Consider the following 26444-nt stretch of genomic DNA (forward strand, 5'->3'; position numbering starts at 1 on the left):
CAGTCCTCTTTTTGCTGAGGAAGACTGGCCCTGAGCTAACATCTATGCCTACCTTCCTCTACTTTATATGTGGGATGCCTACTACAGCATGGCTTTTGCCACGTGGTGCCATGTCCGCACCTGGAATCCGAACCAGCGAACCCCGGGCAGCTGAGAAGCAGAACATGCAAACTTAACTGCCGTGCCATCAGGCCGGCCCCCTGGAGTGAATCTTATTGTGCTTGGCCCAATGGGCTGGGTAAGCCTAGTGGAAGAGCCAGCTCCCTCTGCTTGATCCAGCTTCTGCCTCGGTTTCCTAATTGGAACCTTGCCCTAGGCTCCTGCCTGCCTGGCTGGGGCCTTTGCCCTGCCCGTCTCTGCCAGTCCTTTCCTGTGCCAGGCTGACCCCTGTCCTATGCCCCCGTGCAAGCTGAGCTCAAGTTCCAGAACAAATGGGTCAGCAGCTCCTGGCTGCGTCTATTCCCAGGAGAGAGGAGACGGGGAGGAGGGAGACCCTTCTGGAGAGTAGGAGCTCCCTCAGGGAGAAGGAGCAGGGCGGCGGATGACTCCTAAATTGGCCTCCCAGTCACCTCCCACATGTAAGTGGCAGCCAGACTCCATCCTGTTTGGATTGAGGAGTCAAGGGTGAAGGAATGTGAGTGAGGATTAGCCCAGGGAGCATCTACCCTGTGGTGGCCCCCAGCCCCAGGGCCAAATCACCTGGGTATCAGTGTTTCCCGATGGCACCCTTCTTCTGGCTCAGGCTGGGTGGCACCCTGTCAACAGATGGGGTCTGCCATATCTCTGCAGCCCAGAGAGAGCTCAGAGTCCACATCGCTACTGAGGGGGACCAGGAGAATGAAACTGGCACCCACTGGTGAGGAGGATAGAGGAGATGGAGCCAACAGGACTGCCCTCTTGGCCTCAGGGGCAAGTCTTCCCTCTTTTGTACATTAAGAGCTAAGGGCTTTAGAAGTCATGTCATGGGTATATGAAACCCCTATAGTGTGTGAAACTCAGGCTGTGCCCAGTGCAGGGGGACGTGCCCTGCCCTAAAGAGCATGAGATGATAAGAGAACCACATGCAAGCCTAACAAAGCAGAGGGTGACAAGGGGCTGTGGGTTCAGAGAGAAGCTCCTGGAGTCCGGCAGGCAGTGCTTCTGACACCTTTATGCCCTCTGGCTTCCAGGGCCTCCTTGGTTGGCCTTCATCATTCATTCAGTGGCACTGAATTCCCACAAGGACCCCACAGCCAGTCCCTCCTCCTCCCTCTGTCAGCTCACCTGGGTCTTGTTGGTCTGCCCAGCAGGGTGGGTTACCCTTCCTGGCTTTACCCTTAAGAAAGCCAGAATTGGGAAGTAGAATCTGGATCCCTCTTATTTCCCTTCTTCCCCTTCGTCGTCTCTTTGGGAATTTTGAACAGCAATGGGAACTCCTTACAGGAAGGGTAGGAGCAGAGCTGCACGCATGAACTGAGTTCCAGACAGAGGTTCATAAAACAGGAAAGGAAAGGTACAATTCCTACATCAGCCATTAATTCAACAGATGTTCACCACGCACCCACTCTGAGCCAGGTACCTGAGTCCTTGTCACTAATGTGAGTTCTTGGGGCGTTGGGTGAAAACAGACCATGCCAACCACGCTACTTGGAGCATCCTGGAGGAGGCCTGAACAGATCTAAGTTTGAATCTTGGACAAGTCCGTCACTTCTCAGCGCCTGTTGCTTGTCTGTGAGCCTGGCCACTCTTCCTGGCAGGGCTGAGGCGGGCTCCCCAGTTAGGCGAGGTAATAATGCTTGCAGAGCCTGCCATGCAGCATCAGAAACACCATGAGGGTCCTCTCCGTAACGCATGTGGCCCTCGGGTCCGCACCTGCCCCCTGGACACGCGGCCAGTGAAAGTATGTGCACAGCAGGGTCAGGAAGGCGCCTCGGCAGAGCCCGGAGGCCCCGCCTCTGAGGCCAGGGGTGTGTGTAGGGGGCTGAGGGTGGGCGTGGCCGACCGAGGTGCGCGCGCTCGCGCCAGTCCCGCGAGACCCCGCCCGGGCAGGGCGCGGCGGGCGTTGCCGGGGCGACGGCGCCCGGACGCGCAAGCGCAGTACGGGCGCGCCCCGCCCCCGCCGCCGCAGCTGCCGCCGCCGCCGCCGCGCCTTCCCCTTTAAGCCCCGGCCGGTCGCGTCGCCGCTTCATGAATGGAACCCACGTGACCAAACATCATGTGACGTCTGTGGAGCGGCGGCGGCGGCGGCGGCGGCGGATCCCGAGCCTGGTCCGGCCCGGCCTTCCCAGCGCGCTCGGCCCGGCCCGCGCAGGCAGCGAGCACCTCCCCCCCGGGCCCGGAGCCCCCGCGCGGCCTCGGAGCGCCCCCCGCCCCGCCCCGGCGTCGGCCCGCCCGGGCCCGCAGTGTGGTGGGTGAGTCGGCGGCGGGCCCCGGGCCGGGCCGACGCCGGGGTCGGGCGGCGGGCATGCGGGGCGGGCGGGGGCTCTGGGCCTGGGGGCGCGGCGGGGCCGCGGCTCCTCCCGGTGGACCGGGGCGGCCCGGGCCGGGCCCTCCTGGCTTCGGGTCTGCCTGCACCCCGCTGGCGGCCCGTGCCTCGACTTCCCCACCGTTCGGGAGAAGATCCTGGCCCCTGCGCCCGGAGTGCTAGGGGTGGGGCGCGGAGGTTGGCGGAGCTCGGGGCGGGGCGTGCGCGGGGCTGGCTCGGTGGAGCCCCGGGCGTCCTGGAGGGAGGGGCGGCCGGGGTGGCGGGAGGAAAGGGTGGGGTCGAGTGGGGCGCCCCGGGCTCCGCGGAAGAGCCCGCGGGTCCCTGCTCGAGCTGCTGATTCATCAGGTGTCTGTGTCAGCGCTTCCTGGGCGAGGGGTCCTTGGCGAGTCGGGGGAGGGGGCCACACCTGGGGGTGGGGGGTGCTGGAAAGACCCTGCTGCGCCGGCTTCGCTCCGTCACACGCGTGCCAGAACCCAGAGGGAGACTTGCTGAGTCATCAGCATGAGGTCACTCGCTCATCCTGATGCCTGGGGGGATTTGAGCTAGGGGCCTCGGAGCCTGAGAAGCCGGGAAACGAGGGGTAGGAGGGAAACCGTGGGGACCTGGGGAATGGTCCGGGCTCAGGGGCTGGGCCGCCTCTTTAAGTTTGGGTTGGTGTGCAGTAGTGAGGAGGAAGTGGAGGGGCCACCTTGCAGCTTATCTTCTGGTCTGGAAGGTGAAGTCTCTGGCCTGTCTGTCCCTTCCTAGGCATGCTCTTTTCTGGCAGCTGGTCCCGGACCCGTGTCTGGGACAGTTCCCCAAACTGGGAAATAGTTCTGAGTTACAGGAGGGGAGGAGCTTAGGGGGGCCGTGCTTGCTGGGCTGGGAAGCAGGCTTTCCCTGTGACTGTCTGGTTGGCCAGGCTGGGCAGCCCCTGGGCAGGGAGGAGAGGGATACACCCTGGCCAGAGCGGGAGGCAGTGGGAGAAAGAAGAGTACTTGTGCTTGAGCCCTGGGTGACCGTGGACAGGGCAGGGGGCAAGCAGGCGCAGCTCTACCAGGAAATTGCAAATGAGAGGAAGCAGCAGGACTTGGACGCCTGGGGAGCAAGGTATCTGGTGCGTAGGCCTTGCACCTCTTGGCAGCCAGGCCTTAGGGTCTGGGTTTGGGCTGCAGGCGGTGGTAGCTGCGAGGGTGCCTAGGCTTCTGGGCACAGTTGGTGGGCTGGTGTGCACGGCATGTCGTGGAAGAATGCAGTTCTCAGTCACCCCAAAGTTGTCCCGCCTGGGGTTGGGGCTCAGCATTGAGCAGGTTAGTGACAAACGTGGCCCTGGTGGGTATCAGGTCAGGTGTTGGGGACTCTTGGGGAGTGACAGCCCAAGAGTGATGTGGCCTGGGCCACCTTTCCTGGGTGTATGGGTGGCTCTTGGCCTCTAAAGGTGAGAGAGTGTTTCCTCTAGACCAGAGCTGACCCTTCCTGCCCAGGGGTTCCTGGCTAGCTTAGGTCGGCCTTTGTAGTGTGTCCCCAGGGATGCCCCCACCCACACATTCACATTTAGCCCTGGGCTTATGGATGCCAAATGTTTTAATACTTCAGCTGATCTCTTGGCTGGGATTTTATGCCCCAGGAAAATGCAGATTCCTGGAGACGTATTTCTTTAAGTCTCTTGGTTGCGTATGCTTTGTGGAAATGAGTTGTAGACTTTTTTCAGAGTGACTTTCAGTGGCTGAGAGCTTCTGGAGGAGGTGGGAGCGAGGCTGGGTTAGGCGAGGGTACCAGAACGCCCAAGGCTACACCTGCCTGAGAGGTTTGGTCACAGGGTTTGCAGGCCAGGAGGAGCAGGGGTGGCTTGCTTGCCTCCTGCCTAGTGTCCATGCCCTGGAGTTTGGGCATAGCGGAAGGGGATGGAGCTGCCCAAACCTCTTTCCCCTTCCTGGCTGGCTCTGAGCCTGAGTGGAAGGCCCTTGGGACCCTCTGTGCCTCCTCCATGAGGTGGGCTCAGCCTCTAGGGGAGCAGAGCAGGGAGGCTAACCCGGCGCCAGCTCTGGATCAGCCTTCAGGAACAAGAGGAGGGCTGGTGGGGATGGGGGCCGTTTCTCATTGGTTCAGCCTCTGGGAGCCCTTCCATCTGGTTACTAAGGATGCCCTGAGCTATCACTGCCAGCCCATCTCTAGAGGCTATCACCGTCCCATCAGTGTGTGTCCCTAGGTGGTAGGGGAGGCCAGGCCCGGAGGCTGGAAGTGCTGGCTTTGCTGAGACCTGCCCCTCCCCCACCACACGCACCTTTGATGAGGAGGCGATTGGCTGCACTTGTGCTGAGTTCAGGCCTTCCACGGAGGGTGAAATCTGTCGAGGAGGCACTTTTCGGCTCCCAGCCGCCACGCTTGGCACTTTTCGTGTGATCTCTTCAGGAAGTCACCGTTGTGCTCAGCATTTGGGGGTGGAGGGAGGATGGCGGGTGGGAAAAGCTGGTGCCAGGGCTTTTCCTTTGGGCTGACAGTGGTAGGACACAGGGCAGTATCCCTGCACCCCGACTTGGGCTCAAGGCTGGGGGGGGGGACCCTGCAGCTCTGGTCTGCCCCATCCTCTGCTCTGGAACAATGGTGCCTCGGGGCCTGCCTGAGACCCCTGGGGGACCTGGCTGTGGGGAGGTGCCTCTTGCCCGCTTTCTGCCTGCAGCCTTACCTGGCGCAAGGCTAGGTGAGGTGGGGTCTCGATTCTGGAGCGAACTTGTCCCTTCCCCTCCCAGCCCACACTTCAGCTCTCTGATGAGGGTAAGAAGGCCCCCAGCCCAGAATTGCCTGAAGGGCTTGTGGCTTCCTGGGGAAGAGGAGGGGTACAGACCGCAGTCTGTCTTAGTCCTCTAGCCGTTTACCTCCTTGTGTCTAACTTAGAAAGTAGGGGGCGGGGTGTGGGAGGCCATTCTTGGCCAAGGTTCTGGTAGGGGCTGACTGAGCCAGGTATTCTAGGACTGGGTCTGCAAAAATGTCCTTGGCAGGGCTTCAGGCAGGTGAGGGCAGGTGCGGGAAGGGGGACTGGGAGCAGGGCTTTGGTCTAGCCCCCAGCCCTTTTGTCTTTGTTCCCTGCCCTGTGGGCACTGGCCTAGGCAAGGAACCAGAGGGGACTCAGCAGGCCCCCTGATGGCTAATTGTGGGCACTCTTGTGAAATACCCTGGGTAGGGTGGGGTAGAAGCGCAGGATGCTGCAACCCAAAGCCACAGGATGGTTACTCCATCAGCAGCAGGGGTGGACAGAGAGGGCCAGAGGGGCCTTGGGCCAGGCTCCTCCCAGCTGGAGTCCCTGCCACCTGGAGGGTCCGGGAACTCCTGCCTGTGCTGGAAACAGAGTCCGAGCTAGCTGGATGCCCACTTGCTGCTCTTCAAAGAGAGAAGTCTCTGGGAGAATCAGGATTCTCCTGAGTCCCCAGTGGAGACGGTCCACTTTGTCCCAGGCCAGCCCACTTAGTGGAGGTGGCTATAGGAGGTTGGACCCTGGAGTACACACTGCACAGGGTCGCTGGCCCAGCCCTCACCTGCTGTTGGCCAGGCTTGCCTTTCTGGCCCCAGCAGCTCCCTGCTAGGGCTTCTGGTCCCCTGGGGCTGTGTTGGCTGGCGGCCTCGAGGAGTGCCAGGCCAGTGAGGGAGCAGAGCAATGTGCTGAGTCAGCATGACTCGCCAGGAACAGCCGCGCTCTGGGGCGCGCACTGGGGTTATTTTTAAAGCTCCCGGCTTCCTTCCAGGCTGGCCCCTCCCGCATCCTCTGATCTCTCCGTGGCCCCTCTTCTTGTCTCTGCCTACCTAACAGCCCTTCAGTTTCCCTTCCCCCATCAAACCCTCCTGGCCTCCCACCTGGTTCCCTAGGGACAGAGTGGACAGGGAGCAGCCCAGCTTGGGAGAGCCAAGGCCAAAGACTGGTCCTGGGGACCAGGTATCAGGGGAACGGGCTAGTCAGGGGCAAGGCTGGGGGCTGGGCACCTGCCTGGGCGGATGGAGGGTATGAGGGAGCTCACGGGCTCTGTGTGGACAGGAGGGAAAGGGGTAGTCTCCAGGGTTCTGACCTCTGTTCCCTGTCTCACAGAGTGCCTGCTTGCTGTGCCCCCGGGTTATGACGACCCCCAATAAAGGAAACAAGGCCTTGAAGGTGAGCAGACAGGGTGGGTGGTCTCTTGGGGCTGGGATGGCACAGGGGTGGCCGCCCCGCTTGGCCCATGACTTCGTGCGCTGTGCCATCCTCAGGTGAAGCGGGAGCCGGGCGAGAATGGCACCAGCCTGACTGATGAGGAGCTGGTGACCATGTCGGTGCGGGAGCTAAACCAGCACCTGCGGGGCCTGTCTAAGGAGGAGATCATCCAGCTGAAGCAGCGCCGACGCACGCTGAAGAACCGCGGCTATGCCGCCAGCTGCCGTGTGAAGCGGGTGACCCAGAAGGAGGAGCTGGAGAAGCAGAAAGCGGAGCTGCAGCAGGAGGTGGAGAAGCTGGCCTCGGAGAACGCCAGCATGAAGCTGGAGCTCGACGCCCTGCGCTCCAAGTACGAGGCCCTGCAGAACTTCGCCAGGACCGTGGCCCGCAGCCCCGTGGCGCCAGCTCGGGGCCCCCTTGCTGCCGGCTTGGGTCCCCTCGTTCCCGGCAAGGTGGCTGCCACCAGTGTCATCACAATAGTAAAGTCCAAGACGGACGCCCGGTCGTAGGGACGCGCGCTTGCCCAGGCGGGTCTGTGAGGGGCCGTTAGGCGCATGGCGAATTCGGCAGCCCTGTCCCCTTCTTCCTCTCTTCTTCCTCTTCTCTCCTCTTCCTCTCCTACCTCCTCCCTTCCCTGCAAAGCACAACCTGCACCCCTGGGGCGCCGGGCTGAGCCCCTTTGATCTCGTCGTTGTCATTGTGTGTTTTGTACGTTGGGATTGGTCAGTTCGGCGGTGACGTGGGGTCGCCCCAGCCCCCTTTGAACCAAGGCCATGTGGGCTTGGAGTCCAGAGTTGGCCCTGTGGGAATGGACAGAGAGAAAAATCAAGCGAGTGCTCTGGGGCTCGTGTGTCCCTGAGCAGGGAGGGCTGCTCTCCACTCCCAAGTGGCCGACCGGCCCTCACGGCTGCCGGGCTGGTGGGAGCTGGGTGGTTCACTCTCAGCTCAGCCAGCAGGCGTAGATGGGCTCTGCTCTGAAGAGTAAGGTGTCCTTGAGGACCCTGGACGGGTGGGCCGCCAGCCGGGGTGCTGGGGGTGGGGCGGCGTGTGGCTGTGGGCCAGGGGCCGCGGCGCTTGCGCCTGACGCATTGCACTGAACAAGACCAAATCACTGGTTGTGAGCGTACGTGAGGGTGTGTCCAGTGTCCTGCGATGGGTCCCGTGTCACTGTTTACATGACCTATTTGTGTGGTTACATAGCCCTTTATTTAAAAGAGAGAAGTTCCTTTTACGAAGTTATTAAATTATATGTTTAAAGGCTAAAGAAAAAAAAAGAGCTGCAGAGTATTTATAAAACTGTCTTTTTAAAAAAAAACAAGCAAGAACATTTGACCATGTAAATGGAAAAGGGAAGAAAGTATAATAGAAACTTTGCTAGTTTAAAAAAGGAAAAAAAAAGAAAAAAAATCTCTTTCTTGTAAACTTACGAACAAGTCTTTGTGGCTGTTGGAGTTTAGTTTTTATATACACAGAGTTATCAGACATTATTTATAAAACTTAGTTTGAAAAAAGACAAAAAAAAGCAAAGCCGCAAGCGACCGGGAGGCGCGACCTGTCCTCTTTGCTCTCTTTTGCAATTGTACCGAAAGTGACTTACTCCTTTGCCCTTCCTGCTTCCGTCTCTTGCCGCTGCCGTGGTGTCGTCTGTGCCTGGTGAGGTCTTGTGCAGCGTCACGTGCTGGTGCTTCTGGTGACCTTTGACCTGTGGGTGTCACTTCTTGTGTCTGTTTTCCGTGTCTGTTTTTTTGGATTTGGTTGTGTTTTTGCTTCTGCTGGCTTGCTGGGCCTGGGCCAGTGTGCCTGGCAACACCTGCTCCAGCGCAGCTTGGGGTCTGTGCCCGCCAGCCTGGCCTCTTCTGCTTGGGCGCCCACCGCAGGGCCCCAGGGGGTCAGATGTGGGACTCTGCTGCTCCCACCCCTGCTAACTCGTGGCTTCGCATGTGTATCTTGGTCTTGGGCTCATCCAGTGGCAGGGTAGGTGAAACTCTGGGGGCCGTCCTGGGGGCCCCCCATGCTGCTTCCATGCCCACGGTCTCTGGCCCTGGATGGGGGCTTTGCAGGGACCAAGGAGTCACTGTGGGTGCCCACAGGGCCATGGCCAAGCCGTTCCCAGCCGTCTTCCTTCTGGCCTCCAATCGCTATACTGGGTCTCTGGCCGCAGAGCCCAGCTTTGTTCCTGGGGGCTTCATGTGGGCCTCAGCAGGGGAACCCCGGGGGCCCACTTATCCCAGAACTGTTTCCATGCTGTGGGGCGGTGCTTCGCAGGCAGAACCAGGTGGTTTGGGGGTCCACCTGGGGCAGCCCCTTATTCCTGCCTGGGGGATCTCCAACAGTGCCAGACAAGGGCTACAGTCTCCAGGGCCAGGTCCTGTTCCTCATCTCCCCCTGAACATGCTGGCAGCTCTTGGCTTTGGGCCTTCTTCTGCCACCCTTTGGGATCTGTGTCTTCCAGAGATCCACTGCTTGGCTTGTGGAGGTGCTTTTCTCCAGGGCTGAGCCCACCTCCCCATCACAGTCACTTGGTGGAGGCAGCCTGTCTTCCAGCCTTGGCTCGGGAAGGTCCTTGTAGGCGCATGACAGGGCTGCCCGCAATGCCCGTCCCTAAAAGGCTACTGCCCTGTCTCGGCCTCTCCTTGGGGTCTCTAGTTGGCTTCTCTAGGGGCCCTGAACCCCTGAAAAGCACAGAAGTGTGGGCTGGTGAAAAGAAAAACAGTGTGGCCTGGCGGGGTTTAACCCAGTGTGCCTGGGAGATAAGAGTAGGGACCTGCTGTCAACTTCTGTCATCTTGTGGGCTCCTTGCGCCAGATGCTCAGAGACGCTCCGGGTTTGCCTGGGTCGGTCTGCAGTGGAGATTTTGACCATTGACTCTGAATCACTTAGTGGCTTCTTCCCCTTCCCTGCAGTCTGGCTTTGTTTACCTGGGGTCTAGGTGAGAGTTGTTGATGTTGGTTGTAGCAGCAGTGAGTTGAAACCTCGTCATGAGACTCCCTAAAGAGAGGTCCTGCCCTGCCTTGGAGGGGGAAGGACAAGCCCAACATGTCCACTTACGGTCCCCACTTTTGTCCCGGCTGGGAGGTGGTCGTCCGTCTCTGCGAACCCATGCCATACTGTAGATCTGTAGAGCGGAGGGAGAAGGCTGGCAAGGCAGGTGAGAGGAGGGTTTGAAGGTGGGCGTGTGCCGCACAGAAATTGCAGGTCTTTGGTTTGGTGTACAGAGAGGCTTCTGGAGTTAGTGAGGCCATGCTTTCTTTCAAGGTTTGTGGATTTGGAGCAACTGTTCCTTGGGTCTGGGGGAGTATCCTGTTCCAGTCAAGCCAGTCCCCCGGGGCAACTCTGCCCCTTTTCCCTCTCACCTTGGTTTCTTGACAGTAGATCTTATGTCCACATGTGGCTGGTTAGTGTCTTTCTGATTCTCGTTAATTCCGTTTTCCTACTGTGAGAGTGTTGTGTTCTCTCTTTTTCCCCTCAACTTTTCTGACACAGCGAATTGAAGACTTTGGCTGAGGCCAAGCCTCCCAAACTTGTCTGCTAAGTAAACCATAATATGCACCTTCCCTCCCATCTTGTCCTCGCCCAACTCCTTCCTTACCCAAACGTGGACACTCAGATTTCAGAGGAGAACCCGGTGGGAACAGATCAGCTTCTGCCCAGAGTTGGTCCCAGGGAGACCTCCCCACGGTCCCTGGCTGCTGCTTCGGGTGGCACTGCCGTTGGTGCAGGTGAGACGATGCTGCTCCGTGGCAGCTGTGTAGTGTGCTGGTTCCTGCCAGGTGCCAGGTCTTCCCTGGAGGCTTCTCTGCTCTTGGTCCATGCTTCTGGTCTGCATGCACAGCCCTGACTGTCAGCAGCGGCCTCAGTGGTCAGTGCCCTGGCCCACAGGACTGATGGGCCACAGCCTGCTTTGGGACAGGTGGTCAAGGCCTATCCTGTACCTGCTGCCTGCCATTCTCTGGGGTGGCCTGTTGGCCAAAGCTCCCATCCCACAGCTGGGAAGCCCAAGCCACAGCCTGCAGCACTGTTTCCGCTCCAGGATCTTGTAAGTTACTTTTTTCGGCTGTGGTTTAGTGAAAGGAACCAACACATTAACGATTTTTTTCCCCAGAAGCCACTAAATAATTCTTCTTGGCGCTTTTTCACCTTGCTGTTGGCTGTCTGGTTTTGAAACAGTAGGGGAGAGTGGAGGACACACAGAGGCAGGGGTATGTCCTCGAGATGGATGGCCTTTCCTGCTTCTGGCCTGTGTCCTGGGTGTACCTGCTGTACCTGTTAGGCCAGTCACACACGTTTCCATCCTACCCTGGAGCAGCAGCCTTGGTACGCGGGTGTCCTGCCAGTCTGAGCTGGAGTGTAGGAGAGCGCAAGCCGAATGAACTGTGAGGGGCGACCCCTCCAGCAACCTCTATCCCAGCCCCGCCCTTCTCCCCGTGCCCTCAATCTGCTAGTCCCTGAACTGAAGCCTTTAACCAAACGGGAGTGGGTACAGAAAGCCTTCTCCTGGCATCTTAGGGCAACAGGACAAGGGCTGCCCAGTGTGTCCAGCTCTGCTGCTCTCCTGGCGCTGAGAGGGTGGGTCCGAGCAGAGTTGATCAGACCCTGCCTGCCCTGTCTAGGGCTGAAGCCAGGGGAGGTGGGGGTACCCTGGGATCTGCTGGGGCGGGTGGGGTTGTTGAGGATCCGGGTGGGGAGGGGCCTCGCTGGGCGGCCCGAGCCCACCCTGCCCCGTGCAGTATTTATTGCTAAATTATTGTCCAGGAGGGGCGGCAGTGGGCCGGGCCCCGGGTATTTATTGCTGTACATAGTGTATGTTTGTGATATATAAGGTTTTCTTTATTTTGTATATGATCAATAAACACCTTTTAAAGAGACTGGCAGGTGCTTCCTTGGCGCGACGCGCGGGCGGGGCAGGAAGGGCGGGGCGGGGCCTCCTGCGCACGCGCCCGCGCGTGGCCTGCTGGGAGGCGGAAGCGGAAGCGCGGGTCTCCCCGGAGCGATGGCAGCCGGGGGTCTGAGCCGCTCGGAGCGCAAGGCTGCGGAGCGGGTCCGGAGGCTGCGGGAGGAGCAGCAGCGGGAGCGCCTCCGCCAGGTAGGCCGCCGCCCGCCCCGCGCCCGCGCCCCGGCCTGTGCCGCCCTCACCGCCCGCCCCGCGCCCGCAGGTGTCGCGCATCCTGAGGAAGGCGGCGGCCGAGCGCAGCGCCGAGGAGGGCCGGCTCCTGGCCGAGAGCGAGGACCTGGTGACCGAGCTGCAGGGCCGGAGCAGGCGGCGCGAGGGCCTGAAGCGGCGGCAGGAGGAGGCAAGTCCCGCGGCGCGCCCGGTTCGCCGACCGCCGGGGCCGGGCCCCTCGCCGGGTGGGGCGGGCAGGGCGGGCTTACGACCGGCGGCGTCTCGGCAGGTGTGCGACGACCCGGAGGAGCTGCGGAGGAAGGTCCGGGAGCTGGCGGGTGCCGTCCGCAACGCCAAGTACCTGGTCGTCTACACGGGCGCGGGGATCAGCACGGTAGGCAGGCGAGGCGTGGAAACCCGGACCGACCGCCGGGACGGGGGTCGGGGAGCGGGCTTGGGGCGCCCCCTTCCGGGTGACTGACTCCAGGACCGAGCACAGCAGTCTAAGCGGAGGAACAGACCGATTCGCGAAAAGGTCAACTAAAGAGCAACTCTGAGGTTCTTCCCTTAAATCCTTGAACTCTGTGTTATACCCAGTTAGAGACAAGACAGGAAGAGGGGTGGAAACACGGCATGATAGGTCAGTGCTGGCACCTCTTTTAAGGTGAAGGAGGTTGATTCACTGTCCCCAGGTGATGTGGGCACAGCTAAGCCCAAAGCTGTCTCCTGATTGCCCAGAAAACGTTGTTTTCTGAATGTTGAAGGAAGGTAAGTAGAAAGCAAGGCAGTCAGAATTAGAGGACACCAGTGAAGAGGAGAAATGCATTAGGTTTTGAGAAGTTTCATTGAGAAACTGTCCTGGTCCGTGGAATGTGACTAGCTTTGAAAGTATGGACGGCACGTTGTTTGTTTAATTGATGTGTGCGTGCTGAGTGTGAGCCATGTGTAGGCCCAGTAGAGGTGAACACCAAGGGTTTCTGTCCTTGAGAAGCTTGTCGATGACAATAATAAGGCATACAAGCAAATAACTGTAATGTGAAGCTGGCTGTGCTAGGTCACTAAAATGGAAATCCACGCACACTCTCTGGTCTCGGAGAGCTGGGAAACCCATCCTGTTGTTTTTTTGTGGGAGGTAGCATTGAGTCCAGGCCTTGAAGGGTGGGTGAGATTTTTTTCAGGCAAAGTGAGACACTCCACATAGGGATGAGCGCAGAGGCCCAGTAGCAAGAATGTGTAAGGTGCGTTGACTGCTCCAATTTATAAAGACCTGGAGCCCTGGCAATGGGGTCTCCTCCCTCCACAGTCACATGTGAACTCCTGTCATGCGATTATTTACATGGAGTAATAGCAACCGTTGAAGAGCTTCAAGTGGCTACCGCTGCTGGTTAATTTGCTCTGAGCGTTACTGTTTGAGGTTCCCCTTTTCAGAGTGCGTCAGAACCAATAATGAGGGTAAGCATTTTTCTGAGCTTAAGCAGCAGGGAGGAGACAGGGCTCCCCAGAAGGGAGGTCACTCAGCCTGGAGGGCACAAGACACCTTGATCCTAGCATGTCTTCTGTCATCATCTCTTGGTGGCTTTATTTCACTGGATTGGGAACTTGGGAAGTTCAGTAGTGTTTATCTCATCTGGAGAGGTTGGCCTATTTTTGTGAAGGTAGGACAGGAAGCACTTATAGCATCAGCGTGTAAGAATTTGGACAGAGGAGTGCTCCCACCTAGGGGTTCACCGTTTGCAAAACCTTTCTTGAGCACTGGCTAGGCCCTGGGGACACACAAATGAGCCTGACCAGTTCTCCCCCTCAGAGTGGAGGACAGGAATGGCCACAGAGCCCAGGTTGTTCTCAGTGCTAGAGACGTTCCTGGAGTAGGTGGGGCTCCTTGGAGCCTGGAACGGTGAGCTAGACTAGGTGGGAGCGGGGATCCAGGCAGAGGGACGGAGCCATATGGGGTACACTCCATCTGGGTTCAGGCAGGTTAGACTAGGAAATGCTGAGCCTGTGGAATGAATAGAAGCTGGTCCATGGGCCAGCCTGGAACGTGTCGGGAGAAACATTTGCTTCCCATTCTTGGGGATTCTGCCAGTCCCTACAGTGATGCCTTTGCATTGGACTTGTCTTCTTTCTGAACACGCAGGCAGCCTCTATCCCAGATTACCGGGGCCCTAATGGAGTGTGGACGCTGCTTCAGAAAGGGAGGAGTGTTAGGTAAGCAGCCCAGTGCAGCCTTCCCACCTAATTGAACAGTGGCAGCATGGGCCTGACCTTGCAGTCTCCTCACCTTCTTTTCCCTTCCTCCTGGCAGTGCTGCCGACCTGAGTGAGGCTGAGCCAACCCTCACACACATGAGCATTGCCCGCTTACATGAGCAGAAGCTGGTAAGAGCCTGGTGTGGCCAGCTAGTGTACGTGCTGGGACCTTGGTGTGGGACCCAGAGCGCCACCGTGCTGCCCAAGTGGCAACTGCCATTGCCGCCCCCATCCCCCCATGAGTGCCTACCCAGGGGTGTAGACTCCTGGCTTGGGCCTCACTCTGATCCTCCCATGCTTCCTCTCTAAGAGCAGAGGGCAGCCTCTCTGAATCATCACTTAGGAGGCCCAGCCTCAGGCCCAGAGCTGCTGGTAGGCCCTTCTCCTTGTGCTTCTCTTGTATTGTCCCCACAGACCTCAGAAGCCACCTAGGTACAGGGGAGGCTCATGGAGACCTCTGCTGAGCACCTTCAGCTGAGTGGCAAAGCGGTTGATCCTCCTGGGCCTTCGGGGACCTGAAACATAATGACCTAAGAGAGCATCACTCTGGCCCCAGGCCCCTTCCCAGCTGAGAGGAGGTGATGCCACTGCTTGCCCTCCTGGCTGCTACAAATGCATCACAGTTGTTGGGGGTGGGCCTGGCACTCTCCCTACCCAGAGCCCTCCTGAGTCCTGCTGGCACCAGCCTGCTGCTCTGGTTTTGCCTTCAAGGCTTCATGCAGGGTCAGAGTTGCCCCTGGTTTTGGGGCTCTGGGCCGGGCTGGGCTCAGGACAGTTTCACTGCTGAGCAGTTCTCCCCCCCACACAGCCATCCTGCTGACTGACTACACCCTTGTTTACCTCCAGGTGCAGCACGTGGTGTCTCAGAACTGCGACGGGCTCCACCTGCGGAGCGGGCTGCCTCGCACGGCCATCTCTGAGCTCCACGGGAACATGTACATTGAAGTGAGTGGTCCTTCTGGGACTCAGGGGCCTGGGCAGGCCAGCGGCTCCTGGTCACAGTGCCCTCTCCTCCTCAGGTCTGCACAGCCTGCACTCCCAATAGGGAGTATGTGCGGGTGTTCGATGTAACGGAGCGCACTGCCCTGCACCGACACCAGACAGGCCGGGCCTGCCACAAGTGTGGGGCCCAGCTCCGGGACACCATCGTGCACTTTGGGGAGAGGGGGACGCTGGGGCAGCCTCTAAACTGGGAGGCGGCCACCCAGGCTGCCAGCAAAGCAGACACAATCCTGTGTTTAGGCTCCAGCTTAAAGGTACGTGGACAGCAGTGAGGGTGGGATGGGAGTGAGCCCGCTGGCAGCTGGCCAGCTCAACGTTGGAATCTGGCTTCCTATAGCCTCGTTCCCTGGTGTGCGTGTGGTCTGTCTGTCCGTCCGTTCCCACAGGTGCTAAAGAAGTATCCACGCCTCTGGTGCATGACCAAGCCTCCCAGCCGGCGGCCCAAGCTCTACATTGTGAACTTGCAGGTAACTTGGGCGCCCAGAGCCCCCTCCTTAGACCTGGGCCTTAGCACAGGAGAACCTGAGAGTCCCTGGGACATTCATGTCCCACAGTCACGCCCACAGAGGTCTGGCCGACCAGGGGCCAAGGCTAGCAGGCCATTGGGAAGGAGTGAGGTGCTGCCCTCATTTGCCTTCCCCTCTCCACAGTGGACCCCAAAGGATGACTGGGCTGCCCTGAAGCTCCACGGAAAGTGTGATGACGTCATGCAGCTCCTCATGGATGAGCTGGGCCTGGAGATCCCCCCGTACAGCAGGTGAGGGGCGTGGGCAGACCCCCTCCCTGCCCCTGGCGGATGGGCCGTGTCTGTCTCTCGTGAGCTGAGTGCAGAGAAAGTTCTGAGGTGTTGCAGACGGTGTCTGAGGTGTGACTGCAGCATGGTGGCCTCTGCAGGGACCGCCCGAGGCACTGGCTGAGATGACTCCCTGTGGGGAGAGGGAACCTGCCGGAGTGTGCCTGGGTGTTCCCCCTTTACCTCAGACAGCCTGGACGGGAAGCTGCCTTGAAGGGATGTGCTCAGCAACTCCGGTCAAACAGAATCTCGGGGCACTTGGTTTGGGGAGCTGGCGTACTTTGGGGAAGCTTAAACAGACTGCCTTAATACAGGATTTGTGATAATTTAGACATGGTGTATGTGTTGAGTAAAAAGTTTACACTTTCTTTCTCTGTGAATTTTCAGGGTCTTATAGGGGAAATCAATAACTTCTTTTAATCAAAGGGTTCAAGAATTAAGGATCCCTTCACCTTCTGGGCCTGGCAATTCTTGTATGTTATGTGTGTGGTGTTCTGTAATGTGGGCCTCTTGTGTACTGTACCTTTTTTTTTCTTTTTTTTTTTACATTAACTTAGCTCATTTTCTTTATCAGTGCTTATTTGTATCTTAAGTTTATAATATGTGGTTCTACATCTCAGTCAGACACATGATCTCCTCACGGTGTAGTGTGTAGGCAGTGCCTCCCTAGTCAGCTGGCCTTCCCTCCCGAGTGTTGCAGCCTGGGAAGGGGGAGAGGGTCTGGTCCACCTGCCCCTGGCCGAACAAGCGAAAGGTGGGGCCCAGAGTTGCTAGTGATTCATCCCTCCTGGGGCTACTGCTGCCCCCCACTGTGTGCACACGGCCAGTCGGTCGCTGATGAGGACACTGAGTTCTTCGGAGGCCGAGCTAGTCTGGGTGCTGATCCTTGAGTTACTCAGGGAGCTTACCCCGCCAGCAGCTCTTCTATAGCTTGGGAACAGTGGAGCTCCCTCTAAGCAAAGCCTGGCCCAGATGCGGGGGAGGGAAGCAGGGTGACCTCAGTCAGCTTTCCCGTCCTGGGGCGGGCAAGACTGAGAGGCCTGCAGGCATCCCTGACCCAACTTTCCCTTTCTGGTAGGTGGCAGGACCCCATCTTTTCCCTGGCGACTCCCCTGCGTGCAGGCGAAGAAGGCAGCCACAGTCGGAAGTCGTTGTGCAGAAGCCGGGAAGAGCCTCCGCCTGGGGACCGGGGCTCACCGCTTAGCTCAGCCCCGGTCCTAGGCGGCTGGTTCGGCAGGGGCTGCGCCAAACGCACAAAAAGGAAGAAAGTACTGTGACGTGGTCAGCGTGGTGCGTGACCAAGAACAGCAATTGGCACTTTGCAGATGGCCAGAACTCTTTTATTCAGGGCACGTGGCGCCATGAGGGCCAGGACTACCCCACAGGTCCTGGGGAGAGTTCTCTGGGGTGACACTTTCACCCTGACACATTAGCCATTTGTCCTTGTGGGGAACCCCCTTGCACTGCTGTGGTTGTCCCCGCGTGAGCCTGACGTGGAGGATGCTGGACCCATCAGCCTCTTCGTGGAGGTGGCAGCCACCCGTTTCTGTGAGAACAGAACTGGCAGGCCAGGAGGAAGCACAGGCTGCCTTACCTCATTCACGGGGCTAATCTCAGGGGCCTCCACCCTCTTTCTACTACTACTTACTGAAAATGTTAACTTTCTAGAAACCTTTTTCTGTACTGGGTATGCAACAGAGGGGTGGTTTTGAGCCTTGGCTCTCAGCGGACCTTTTTATTGTTATTAAACATCTCTGCACTGTCTTCCGCATGTAACCGAGTGACTGCCCTGCCGACGGTCGGTGGCAGCATCGCCCAGCCGGGCGGCTTGAGGGGCTGTGTGCCCCCCACGTGGTCGTGGTCCTGCACCGCCCCCTCTGCCAGGTGCGCGCTGAACGACGGTGCGCACACGCATTGGCCGCACGCTGAGGGGCGGGGTTTCCAGGGATCGGGAAGCGCACGCCATTGGCCGGGAGCGGAGGGGTGAGGCGGCGGGGCGGGGCTAGGCCCCTGGGGGCTCACGCCATTGGATGGAGGCGGGGGGGCGGGGCTGTGCCCTGGTGGCGCATGCTATTGGGTGGGGGCGGAGGGGCGGGGCTGGGTCCTGGTGGGCACGCCATTGGCTGGGAGCGGTGGGCGGGGCTGGGCCCTGAGGGCGCGCGGAGGGACTGGGCTCAGTCCTGGTGGGGCGCGGGCGCGGGCGTGGGCGGGGCGGGACTCGCCATTGGCCGCGCGAGGCGGGTGAGGCCCGCGTGATAGCGCGTGCGCGGGCCGGGTCGGGCCGGGCGGCGGCCGCTCGTAGTCACCGAGTCGGCGGGGCCGCGCCGCCGCTGCGAGGCCATGATCCGGAACGGGCACGGGGCGGCGGGCGGCGCCGGGCGGCCGGGCCCGGAGGGCAGGCGCGCCGTGCGGGTGTGGTGCGACGGCTGGTGAGCGCGGCGGCGGGCGCTGGGGGCGGGCGGCCGGGTCGGGGCCGCGGCGACCGCTGCGCTGCCGCCGGAGACGCGTCTGTAACTGGCCTTCGCTCGGGCCCGGGGCTGGCCGTCGATCGGGGGCCGAGCGCGGGCGGCGGACTCGGGCCCCCGAGGACGCCTGGGACCCGGGGCCACCGCAGTCCTGTCCCGGTACCGCCGCGGGCAGCTCGGCGTGAGGCCACACGACTCAGGCAGGACCTGTGATCCTAGCGCTGGAGATTCCGAGGACTGTGATGAAACGCCTCTTCCCAGGGCCCTCTTCCCCACGTTTACTGTTAAGCCACGAACCCAGCCAGGGCGTCCGCGCAGCCTGCAGACGGTGGTGGCCAAAGTCGCGTGAATCTAACCTTGATGAGTTTAACCATTTTAGTGCCCTTAGGAGCTCTTTCCCTCTCAAGGAGCCATGCACCCAAAATGTCTTCCCAGGGTTCTGTGTGTCCCAGTTTGACCAGCACAAGACCAGAGAGATTCTCCTAAGTGTTTGGACAAGTGTCAGGCAGGAATTTTCTCACTCTGCCCAAGACCCCCAGTGACGTCCCCAGGCTCCTGGGTCCACCCCAGGAGAGCCAAAGTGCCTGTCCATCCTCTCTTCTAGCAAATCAGACAGCCAGAGTGGTTTTAAGATAAGTTCAGGGCTGTCAACAGATAAGAGGACTAACCCCTACTGATAACTTGCCACCTTTGATACTTTCTCAGACCTTTGCTTGATGGAGGCAGAGAAAGAAAAATCCGTGTCTGACCAGGGCTCTACCCCAGCCCTGGGCTTCTGAGAGCATGTGGGGCTGCTGTACTTCTGTGTCTGCGCCTGAGTCACCTTGGGGAGAGGGAGTGTGGCTTTGTATGGTGGATTCTGACCTTGGCCCTGGCCATCGTCAAAAAGCCACAGTGACTAGGACACACCCTGGACCTAGCGCCATTCTGCATTCCGTGCTGTGCATCCCCCCATCCAGCCTCTGACCCTTCCTCCTGCCCAGCCCATCTAATGAGCACAGGGGCTGGCTAGGCCCCTGGATTTGGACTTCCCTCTTCCTTTGCCCCAAAGCCAGAGCCCTGTGACTCCACAGGCTTGTCTGCTGGGGCCTGGTGCACTGTGGTCAGGGTGGTAGGTAACGTTGACTAGAATGGCTGTACACCTGGCAGCCCAACTCACCTGGAGAAGCAGAGACAGCTTCCCCTACCCCAAAGGTAATGTGAAGCTGGAAGGAAGCAGAGTTAAGCATGAGGGCCCAGCTTGGGGCCCCCAGAGAAGTGTGTGCGTTCTCCCCGGCGCACGTAGGAAGCACCTGGGAATGCAGGCATTGCAGTGGGTGCCGTCTGTGGCCTTCATTTGAGAGTTCACTCTTGACCATGCCTGGATTTGAGGATAAAAGCTGTAGAACCAGGCAACAGGGAGGTGAGTGTTGGCCCCCAGAGAGCGGAGCCTCGCTGATTTCCAGAGGCCATGGAGGATCAAGGAGGAGTTCCAAAGCCAGCAATCACCTGTGTTCATTGGTTGGACTTTGTTTTGTGTTGGCCCCAGGACTGTATCAGGGTAGTACAGAGTCCAACCCACCGCTGAGCTAATGTCAATTTATTCTACAGTTTGAAGGGACTGCCTGTGACAGTTTCCACTTGGTGAGGGGAGGAGCTGAGGGCAGAGTGCTGTCCCAGGTGTGGGGAGCAGGGGGCTGTTCTGGGCCTTCGCCACAGCCAGGCTGGGCACAGCTGGGCACCCACCATGCTTACTAAAGCCAGTGCAGGGCCCAGGGGTGTGGAGAGTGAGCACAGCCTTGCCTCCAGAAGCCCAGGCCCAGCTGGACTCTGGGGAGCCGTTCCAGGGGCAGCTTCTCAGAGGGCTTCCCAAGGAAGCTGTAGAGGAGCAAGGCTGAGCCCCCCACACACGCACACCGGTTGCCCAGTCCCTGCCCTCAGCACGGGGACTGAGGGCCCTGCCCTCTCCACAGCTATGACATGGTGCATTACGGCCACTCGAACCAGCTGCGCCAGGCACGGGCCATGGGCGACTACCTCATCGTGGGTGTGCACACCGACGGTAAGTGGGGCTGCCACGCCCACCCTCCAGCCCCATGGCCCGTCTAGGGGCTACCCCTGTTGACTAAGACCCTGCAGGGCTTTGCGAGGGGTCGGGCCAGGCCCAGGGCCATCCTCTAGAAGAGCACAGCTCAGCAAGCTCGCCCCAACCCCAGGCCCAGGCCAAGCCTGCCCAGCGCTCTCCATCTTCCGTCTCACGTCCTAAGCTAAAGCAAGGGGAGCCAGTGGAGTTGTGAGCGGCGTGGCCAACGGATTGAGTCTCTGGCTGTGCCGCCCACTCCCCGCCCCTCCCCTGGCCCCCAAAGCCTTTAAGGACAGAGCACCCAGTTGTTGAAGGGAACTCCCACCTTCACTTGGAACTTTGGTTGGGTGAGGGCACTGTGCAGCTATCCGGCAGACACGTCCCAAGTGCCTGTGCTGGCCCACAGAGGACAGAGTGGTGGCCACTTGGGTTTGGTCCTGCCCTGGCCTGAGGGCCCAGTGAGAGAGACAGCTGCCTGCCCTGAGGCCATGCGTGGTTACAGAGCCTGATCAGTGGTGGGAGGGGCTCCTGAGGAGGGGCTGGCGAGACTGCAGCCCACCCCTCCGGGGGTCACCCATCTCATCCTTGCCCTCTTCTCTGGCCATAGAGGAGATCTCCAAGCACAAGGGGCCCCCAGTGTTCACGCAGGAGGAGAGGTACAGGATGGTGCAAGCCATCAAGTGGGTGGACGAGGTGGTGCCGGCAGCTCCCTATGTCACTACACTGGAGACACTGGACAAGTACAGCTGCGACTTCTGTGTCCACGGCAGTAAGTGGGCAAGGCGGGGACGCCAGAGGCCTGGGCACCCAGGGTGGGCTCAGGAGCAGACCACCAGAGGGGCATCTGGAGGTGCTTGGGCCTCCTCACATTTTGGGGAGCACTGAGCCCTTTGAGGATCTGAGAAAGCTCTGGATCCTTCCCCAGAAACAAGCCCCCACATCAGGGCAGGCCTGGAATGGGGGGTTGTGAGCCCTGAAAGCTCTTCATGGTTACGGGCTAAGAATCCTTGTTCTCGTGTGTGCATCACCCCTTAGATGACATCACGCTGACTGTAGACGGCCGGGACACTTATGAGGAAGTAAAGCAGGCCAGGAGGTACAGGTAAGCCCACCGTGAGTCTGCCCTTTGGAAGCGAGGCGCTGCAAGGGGACCGTCTGGGCCATGGCCTGTGATTCATGTGGCCAGGACGAACCAGAGGGGGTGTGTTAGAGATCCACACCGTCTAGTACCGTGGCACAGGCCTCGGCTGGCTGTCGAGCAACAGAAACAGTAGAGCTGCAACTGGGAGCTGTTTTTTATTTTAATTAACTTTCTCTTAAAAAGCCAGTGTTGGGGCCGGCCCCATGGCCCAGTGGTTAGGTTCTCACACTCTGCTTTGGTGGCCCAAGGTTCGCCAGCTCGGATCCTGGGTATGGACCTAGCACCACTCATCAGGCCATGCTGTGGTGGCATCCCACATAGAAAAACTAGAAGAACCTTCAACTAGGATATACACTATGTACTAGGGCTTTGGGGAAGGGGGAAAAAAAAAGAGGAAGATTGGCAACCAATGTTAGCTCAGGGCCACTCTTCCTCACCAAAAAAAAAGGCCAGTATAGCCAGCGGCTCCCAAGTGGGAAGTGCAGCCTGTAATTCCTTGACAGAGGACATGCAGTGAGCCAGGACCTGAGCGTCAGACAGTGGGCAGAAAGGGGACCAGAGCCACTGCCACCCCAAGTCTGGCCTGCCCACCCCAACACAGCGTACTTGGGGTTTAGCGATGCTTTTCCTCTTTTCCCTTATTTCCTTTAGTTAATAAAAGCCCAGTGGCTTTCCCCACTCTCCTGGTTCTGGTTTTCGGTCGCGGCCGAGAGCAGTGAGGAGACGCCCGGCCTGTGCACAGCATGGCCAGGGGCCAGGCCATGGTGGACTTGGCCACAAGCAGGGTTGCCCTCAGGTGGGGTGAGCTGGAGGTGGAGCCTTGCGAGTGTGTCCCAGGATGAGAGCCCTGACCCCACTCTGTTCCCAGAGAGTGCAAACGCACCCAAGGTGTGTCCACCACGGACCTTGTGGGCCGCATGCTGCTGGTGACCAAGGCCCATCACAGCAGCCAGGTGAGTCTTTGGGGGTGGGGTGGAACCCCCAAGGTCCCTGGGCTGAGGACACTGCCGGGACAGATGGGGGCACCTACCACCCCCTGGCCTTGCCCCTTGATGGACTCCAGGACAGCGAGCTTCAGGGTACTGGGTTTGGCCATGTCTACAACAGAGCGAGCCCCTCAACCCCCACCCACCCTTCCCGCAGGAGATGTCCTCCGAGTACCGGGAGTACGCAGACAGCTTTGGTAAGGTGAGTGTTGCCCAGGCCAGGCAGGCCATCACCCGACCCCCCGGGCCACCCCAGCGCCTCACTCTCCACCCGACTCCCTGCCTTTGGGCACTGACCAGCTACTGCCCGCCAGGCTTGGCTGACTAGCCAGTCACAGTAGCCACTGCCTGGAAGAGGAGCAAGGACTGCCTGAGGTGGCCTCTAACCAGGAGGCCTGGCCCTCCTTCCCTTTGTAGCCCCCCCACCCGACACCCGCCAGGGTGACACTTTGCTCAGAAGGTTCCTCCCAGGTAACCAGATGATGGCCTTAGGATGCCGAGTCCCCATGAAGGCTGTGTCCGCCAGCCTCCTCCTGGTGGGCTGGTTGCATTGCCTGCTGTGGCCACAGGGCGGAGCCACAGTCCTGCTGGCCGCAGGGGCCCCACCCAGCATGGCCATGTTGTGGATCAGGCTCTGCCAGCCAGCCTGCAGTGTCCCTGCCTGAAACAGCCCCGAGCCACCGAGCGAGCTGCCAGGCCATGGCTGGCAGTTTGAGTCCTGGCCTGTAGCCCCTGCACCTGCTTCCTCCATGCCTCACCTGTGTCTGCTAGACCAGATGGACAGGCGGGGACAGATGCCCCAGGCTCAGAAGAGGGCCCTGAGGTGTGAGCAGGCGAGGGACGTGCTTGTGAGACCTGGCGCTGACCAGACCCCTCTTGGCTTACAGTGCCCAGGGGGGCGGAATCCCTGGACAGGGGTCTCTCAGTTTCTGCAGACGTCCCAGAAGATCATCCAGTTTGCCTCTGGGAAGGAGCCCCAGCCAGGGGAGACGGTCATCTATGTTGCCGGCGCCTTTGACCTGTTCCGTATCCTCCAGGACTGGGAGGGGCTGTCCCTGCCCCAAGCCTTTCGTCTGCACATCCCTATCTGCACCAGTGGGCTTTGGGACCTGGAGGGGCCTCACTGACACCTTGAGGCCCCCAGACTAGGATGGGGTTTGGGGGGCACAGCCATGGGCAGGGAGTGTTGTGGATGGGCAGGCGGGAGGGCACCTGCCAGAGCTCCCAGACCTGCAGGCAGCTGCTCTCATCTGTACTTGCTTCTTAACCTGGGCCCAGACATCGGGCATGTGGACTTCCTGGAGAAGGTGTATGGCCTGGCAGAGAGGCCCTACGTCATCGCAGGCTTGCATTTTGACCAGGTCTCACCCCCAGGCAGCTGATAAGGCACGGGGGCCTTCGAGGGGCCCCTGGGGTTGGGGTTGGGCACAGGTGGTCCGTGGGGGCGAGGCCCGACGTGCTGATGGAAGCAGAGGAGACAAGCTGGGGCCTTCCCAGGGCCGGCACCATGCTGACCCCACCTCACTCTGGCCCTAGGAGGTCAACCACTACAAGGGGAAGAACTACCCCATCATGAATCTGCACGAGCGGACCCTGAGCGTGCTGGCCTGCCGGGTGAGCCCTGGGTGGGACAGGCCACACAGTGTCCCCTTCCCCAGCTAAGGCGGGAGGAGGGGACAGTCAGGCCCCCCCCAGAGCTGTTCCTCCTCACCTTCCCCCACTACCCCAGGAACCCTCAGGGTCCCAGGGGGTACAGGAGCCTTGTGCTCCTGGCCAGCCAGCCCACAATGCTTTCTCTCCCAGTCTGTTTCCTTGCCAGAAGCTTTGGCCGCCGTTTAAAGCCGTCTCCCACTGCCCTCCGACCTGGCGGGGTCCCGGCTAACCAGCTGTGCTCCCTGTCTTCACAGTATGTGTCGGAAGTGGTGATTGGGGCCCCGTATGCGGTCACAGCAGAGCTCCTGGACCACTTCAAGGTGAGGCTCCTCGGGAGCCAGGTCCCAGGGAGGGTCTTGGCTGAGGCAGGGGCTGGGCCAGCTCTCTGATCTGGGGGCCTCGGCTGGGCTGTGGACAATGTTTGTGGCTGCCTCCCAGCAAGGGCCCTCTGAGGGCAGGGGGCCATGTGGGGTGCTGCTGGGAGCACCTGACCCCCGATCCCTCCCCAGGTGGACCTGGTGTGTCACGGGAAGACGGAAGTCATGCCTGACAAGGACGGCTCTGACCCGTACCAGGTGGGTCATGCTGGGCCCTCAGCTGACCAGCTAACAGCCCCCGAGCCTTGACGCTTGTCTAGGAGGCGGGCGTGACGATAAGTGCTGCTCTGGTGGCCCCACAGTATGAGGAGGCAGGGTGCCAAGGAGCAGGAGGGACTGCCCGCCGCACTGGGGTGCTGGTCTTGGGTGGGCACCCTCCGGGCCAGGGCAGTGGGCAGTCTCCTCAGGGTCCAGAGGCAGGTCCTCCTCTCCACTCCTCTCTGGCCTCCAGGAGCCCAAGAGAAGGGGCATCTTCCGTCAGATCGACAGTGGGAACGACCTCACCACAGACCTCATCGTCCAGCGCATCATCAAGAACAGGTCAGGTCTCCGGCTGGGCCCGGGGGCGCACAGAGCTGCGGGGACCCCAGGCCTGGGCACACTGCTTACCCTCACTCGGCCCCCAGGCTAGAGTATGAGGCCCGGAACCAGAAGAAGGAGGCCAAGGAGCTGGCCTTCCTGGAGGCCAGAAGACGGCAGGAGGTGCAGCCCCAGAGAGAGAACAACTATGACTTCTGATCGGAGGAGGAAGGTCACCCGGAGCCCTCCAGCAAGCACGGCCCTCTCCCTGTTGTGCTTCCCTCACTTCCAGGGTTTGACTCACACGGTTAACAAAGCTGTAGCGCCCTCTCCAGCCAGCCTGGTCTTGGAAGGGCTGCTGAGGACCCTGCCTCCCACCCACCTGCAAGGTGTCCATTTTGCAGCAGGCCCTTGTGCCCTTCCTGATAAGCTGCACAGAGAGGGCATCCAGCGCAGTGGAGTTGCCCAGCAGGCAGGATGAGCAGAGGGCACCTTCGGCCAGAGCAGTGCCACCCTGCATACCAAGGAAGGCCCAGCTTCCATCCTCCGGGCTCCACTGCTGCTCCCTATCCTGTCCCTGGGAAGCTCCTACTACACAGCTCGAGGTGGCACTTCCTGCCCGCCCTGCCTCCGGGGAGCCAGCTTCAGGGGAGCAGTGATCCAGTGGGCTGCTCCCTTTCCTCCTCAGGGTGCTGACCATGCCGCCTCCCCTGTGGTCACTCTCTGCCCCGGGGCGCGTCCCTGGTGCCCTGGGGCCTAGCTCCCAGAGGCTGTGCCCCTGCTTCCCAGGCCAGCCGCGCTGCTCTCCCCAGACTGTTCTTGATCTTGTACCTGACCAGCTGGTGTACAACTGAATAAACTTGTTGGGAGGAGCTCTGTGTCAGGCTCTCAGCCCTGCCGGGTGGGAACAGGGAACCTACCGCCTGGCCCTGCTCCCCACCAGCCACCCAGTGCGGAGGGGGTGGCAGGCAGCCTGGCGGCGAGGAGCCCTGCAGACCTGGGCCCCCAGAGGCCTCGGGCTGCCTCCCCTGTAGCAGGCAATAACAGAAGAGGGAGGGACCAAGGCGAGCAGGTACCCTTGCCTCTGGGGTCTGTCACAGGAAGACGAGAGGCCAACTCCTGGTGGCTCTGCACAGGGCCACCCCATCCAGGGAGGAACCAGGGCAGGCTCCCCGACTGGGTCCACAGAATCTCAGGTCTCCTGCACCCAATTTGGGGCCCACTTGGAGCAGCCCAGTGGCTGCAGGGTCCTGACCCCAGTCACCTCTTGGTGAGTATGTGAGGCTGTGGCTTGGTTGGTTTTGCGGTGTTCAGAAAGTCAGGCTTGTGGTGGTGTTTTCGGCCCCCTCATTCCCTCCAGAATGGCTCCGCCCTTGAGCTACTGAGCAGGTGGGCCTGGCCCCATGGGAGCCGAGGGCCAGGGTCCTCACCCTCTAGGTGGGCCTGTCCTTTCTTGAATTTTGGTTTCACTACTCT

At 60.3% G+C, this 26444-nt stretch overlaps 3 protein-coding genes across 15 annotated transcripts; all 3 read left to right on the forward strand.

Moving 5' to 3' along the window:
* The first annotated feature begins 2167 nt into the window (after positions 1-2167).
* MAFG (MAF bZIP transcription factor G) lies at positions 2168-7897 on the forward strand. Of its 11 annotated transcripts, none has more exons than XM_070559662.1 (3): positions 2168-2390; positions 6522-6584; positions 6680-7897. In XM_070559662.1, exons 2-3 carry the CDS (start codon positions 6549-6551, stop codon positions 7130-7132), a joined length of 489 nt encoding a protein of 162 aa, XP_070415763.1. In that variant the 5' UTR covers positions 2168-2390; positions 6522-6548; the 3' UTR covers positions 7133-7897. The 11 variants fall into 11 exon arrangements, with proteins under 11 accessions (XP_070415763.1, XP_070415765.1, XP_070415764.1 ...); XM_070559664.1 differs by having other exon boundaries at positions 2257-2386; XM_070559663.1 differs by lacking the exon at positions 2168-2390 and adding an exon at positions 2472-2641.
* A 3653-nt stretch (positions 7898-11550) lies between these two features.
* SIRT7 (sirtuin 7) lies at positions 11551-17529 on the forward strand. 2 transcript variants are annotated; one of them, XR_011522785.1, is made up of 11 exons: positions 11551-11706; positions 11777-11914; positions 12014-12118; positions 13859-13929; positions 14027-14099; positions 14817-14915; positions 14990-15226; positions 15359-15439; positions 15623-15729; positions 16153-16238; positions 16844-17529. XR_011522785.1 is itself a non-coding variant. In XM_070559658.1 (10 exons), the coding sequence occupies exons 1-10, from the start codon at positions 11614-11616 to the stop codon at positions 17040-17042; spliced, it is 1203 nt and encodes a 400-aa protein (XP_070415759.1). In that variant the 5' UTR covers positions 11551-11613; the 3' UTR covers positions 17043-17529. The 2 variants fall into 2 exon arrangements, 1 of the variants encoding a protein (XP_070415759.1); XM_070559658.1 differs by lacking the exon at positions 16153-16238.
* A 454-nt stretch (positions 17530-17983) lies between these two features.
* PCYT2 (phosphate cytidylyltransferase 2, ethanolamine) lies at positions 17984-25840 on the forward strand. Of its 2 annotated transcripts, XM_070559667.1 has the most exons (13): positions 17984-18194; positions 20183-20271; positions 20900-21061; positions 21328-21394; positions 22302-22386; positions 22577-22621; positions 23307-23445; positions 23698-23780; positions 23956-24033; positions 24327-24392; positions 24582-24647; positions 24901-24989; positions 25076-25840. In XM_070559667.1, the coding sequence occupies exons 1-13, from the start codon at positions 18106-18108 to the stop codon at positions 25185-25187; spliced, it is 1170 nt and encodes a 389-aa protein (XP_070415768.1). In that variant the 5' UTR covers positions 17984-18105; the 3' UTR covers positions 25188-25840. The 2 variants fall into 2 exon arrangements, with proteins under 2 accessions (XP_070415768.1, XP_070415769.1); XM_070559668.1 differs by lacking the exons at positions 23307-23445; positions 23698-23780 and having other exon boundaries at positions 18019-18194.
* Positions 25841-26444: the final 604 nt, after the last annotated feature.

This window comes from Equus przewalskii, chromosome 10 (genome assembly GCF_037783145.1).
Source record: "Equus przewalskii isolate Varuska chromosome 10, EquPr2, whole genome shotgun sequence".
In the NCBI taxonomy this organism is placed as follows: Eukaryota; Metazoa; Chordata; class Mammalia; order Perissodactyla; family Equidae; genus Equus; species Equus przewalskii.

Bases quoted from the DNA above. Each gene is read 5' to 3' on its own strand.
- MAFG (XM_008520409.2), top strand. From the start codon at position 3,514: ATGAGAGGAAGCAGCAGGACTTGGACGCCTGGGGAGCAAGGTATCTGG. The intron at 3,754-6,521 runs GTTAGTGACAAA...CCTGTCTCACAG, and splicing joins TGGGGCTCAGCATTGAGCAG to AGTGCCTGCTTGCTGTGCCC. The intron at 6,585-6,679 runs GTGAGCAGACAG...TGCCATCCTCAG, and splicing joins AAGGAAACAAGGCCTTGAAG to GTGAAGCGGGAGCCGGGCGA.
- SIRT7 (XM_070559658.1), top strand. From the start codon at position 11,614: ATGGCAGCCGGGGGTCTGAGCCGCTCGGAGCGCAAGGCTGCGGAGCGG. The intron at 14,100-14,816 runs GTAAGAGCCTGG...GTTTACCTCCAG, and splicing joins GCTTACATGAGCAGAAGCTG to GTGCAGCACGTGGTGTCTCA. The intron at 15,440-15,622 runs GTAACTTGGGCG...CCCTCTCCACAG, and splicing joins TCTACATTGTGAACTTGCAG to TGGACCCCAAAGGATGACTG.
- PCYT2 (XM_070559667.1), top strand. From the start codon at position 18,106: ATGATCCGGAACGGGCACGGGGCGGCGGGCGGCGCCGGGCGGCCGGGC. The intron at 23,446-23,697 runs GTATCCTCCAGG...ACCTGGGCCCAG, and splicing joins CGGCGCCTTTGACCTGTTCC to ACATCGGGCATGTGGACTTC. The intron at 24,393-24,581 runs GTGAGGCTCCTC...ATCCCTCCCCAG, and splicing joins AGCTCCTGGACCACTTCAAG to GTGGACCTGGTGTGTCACGG.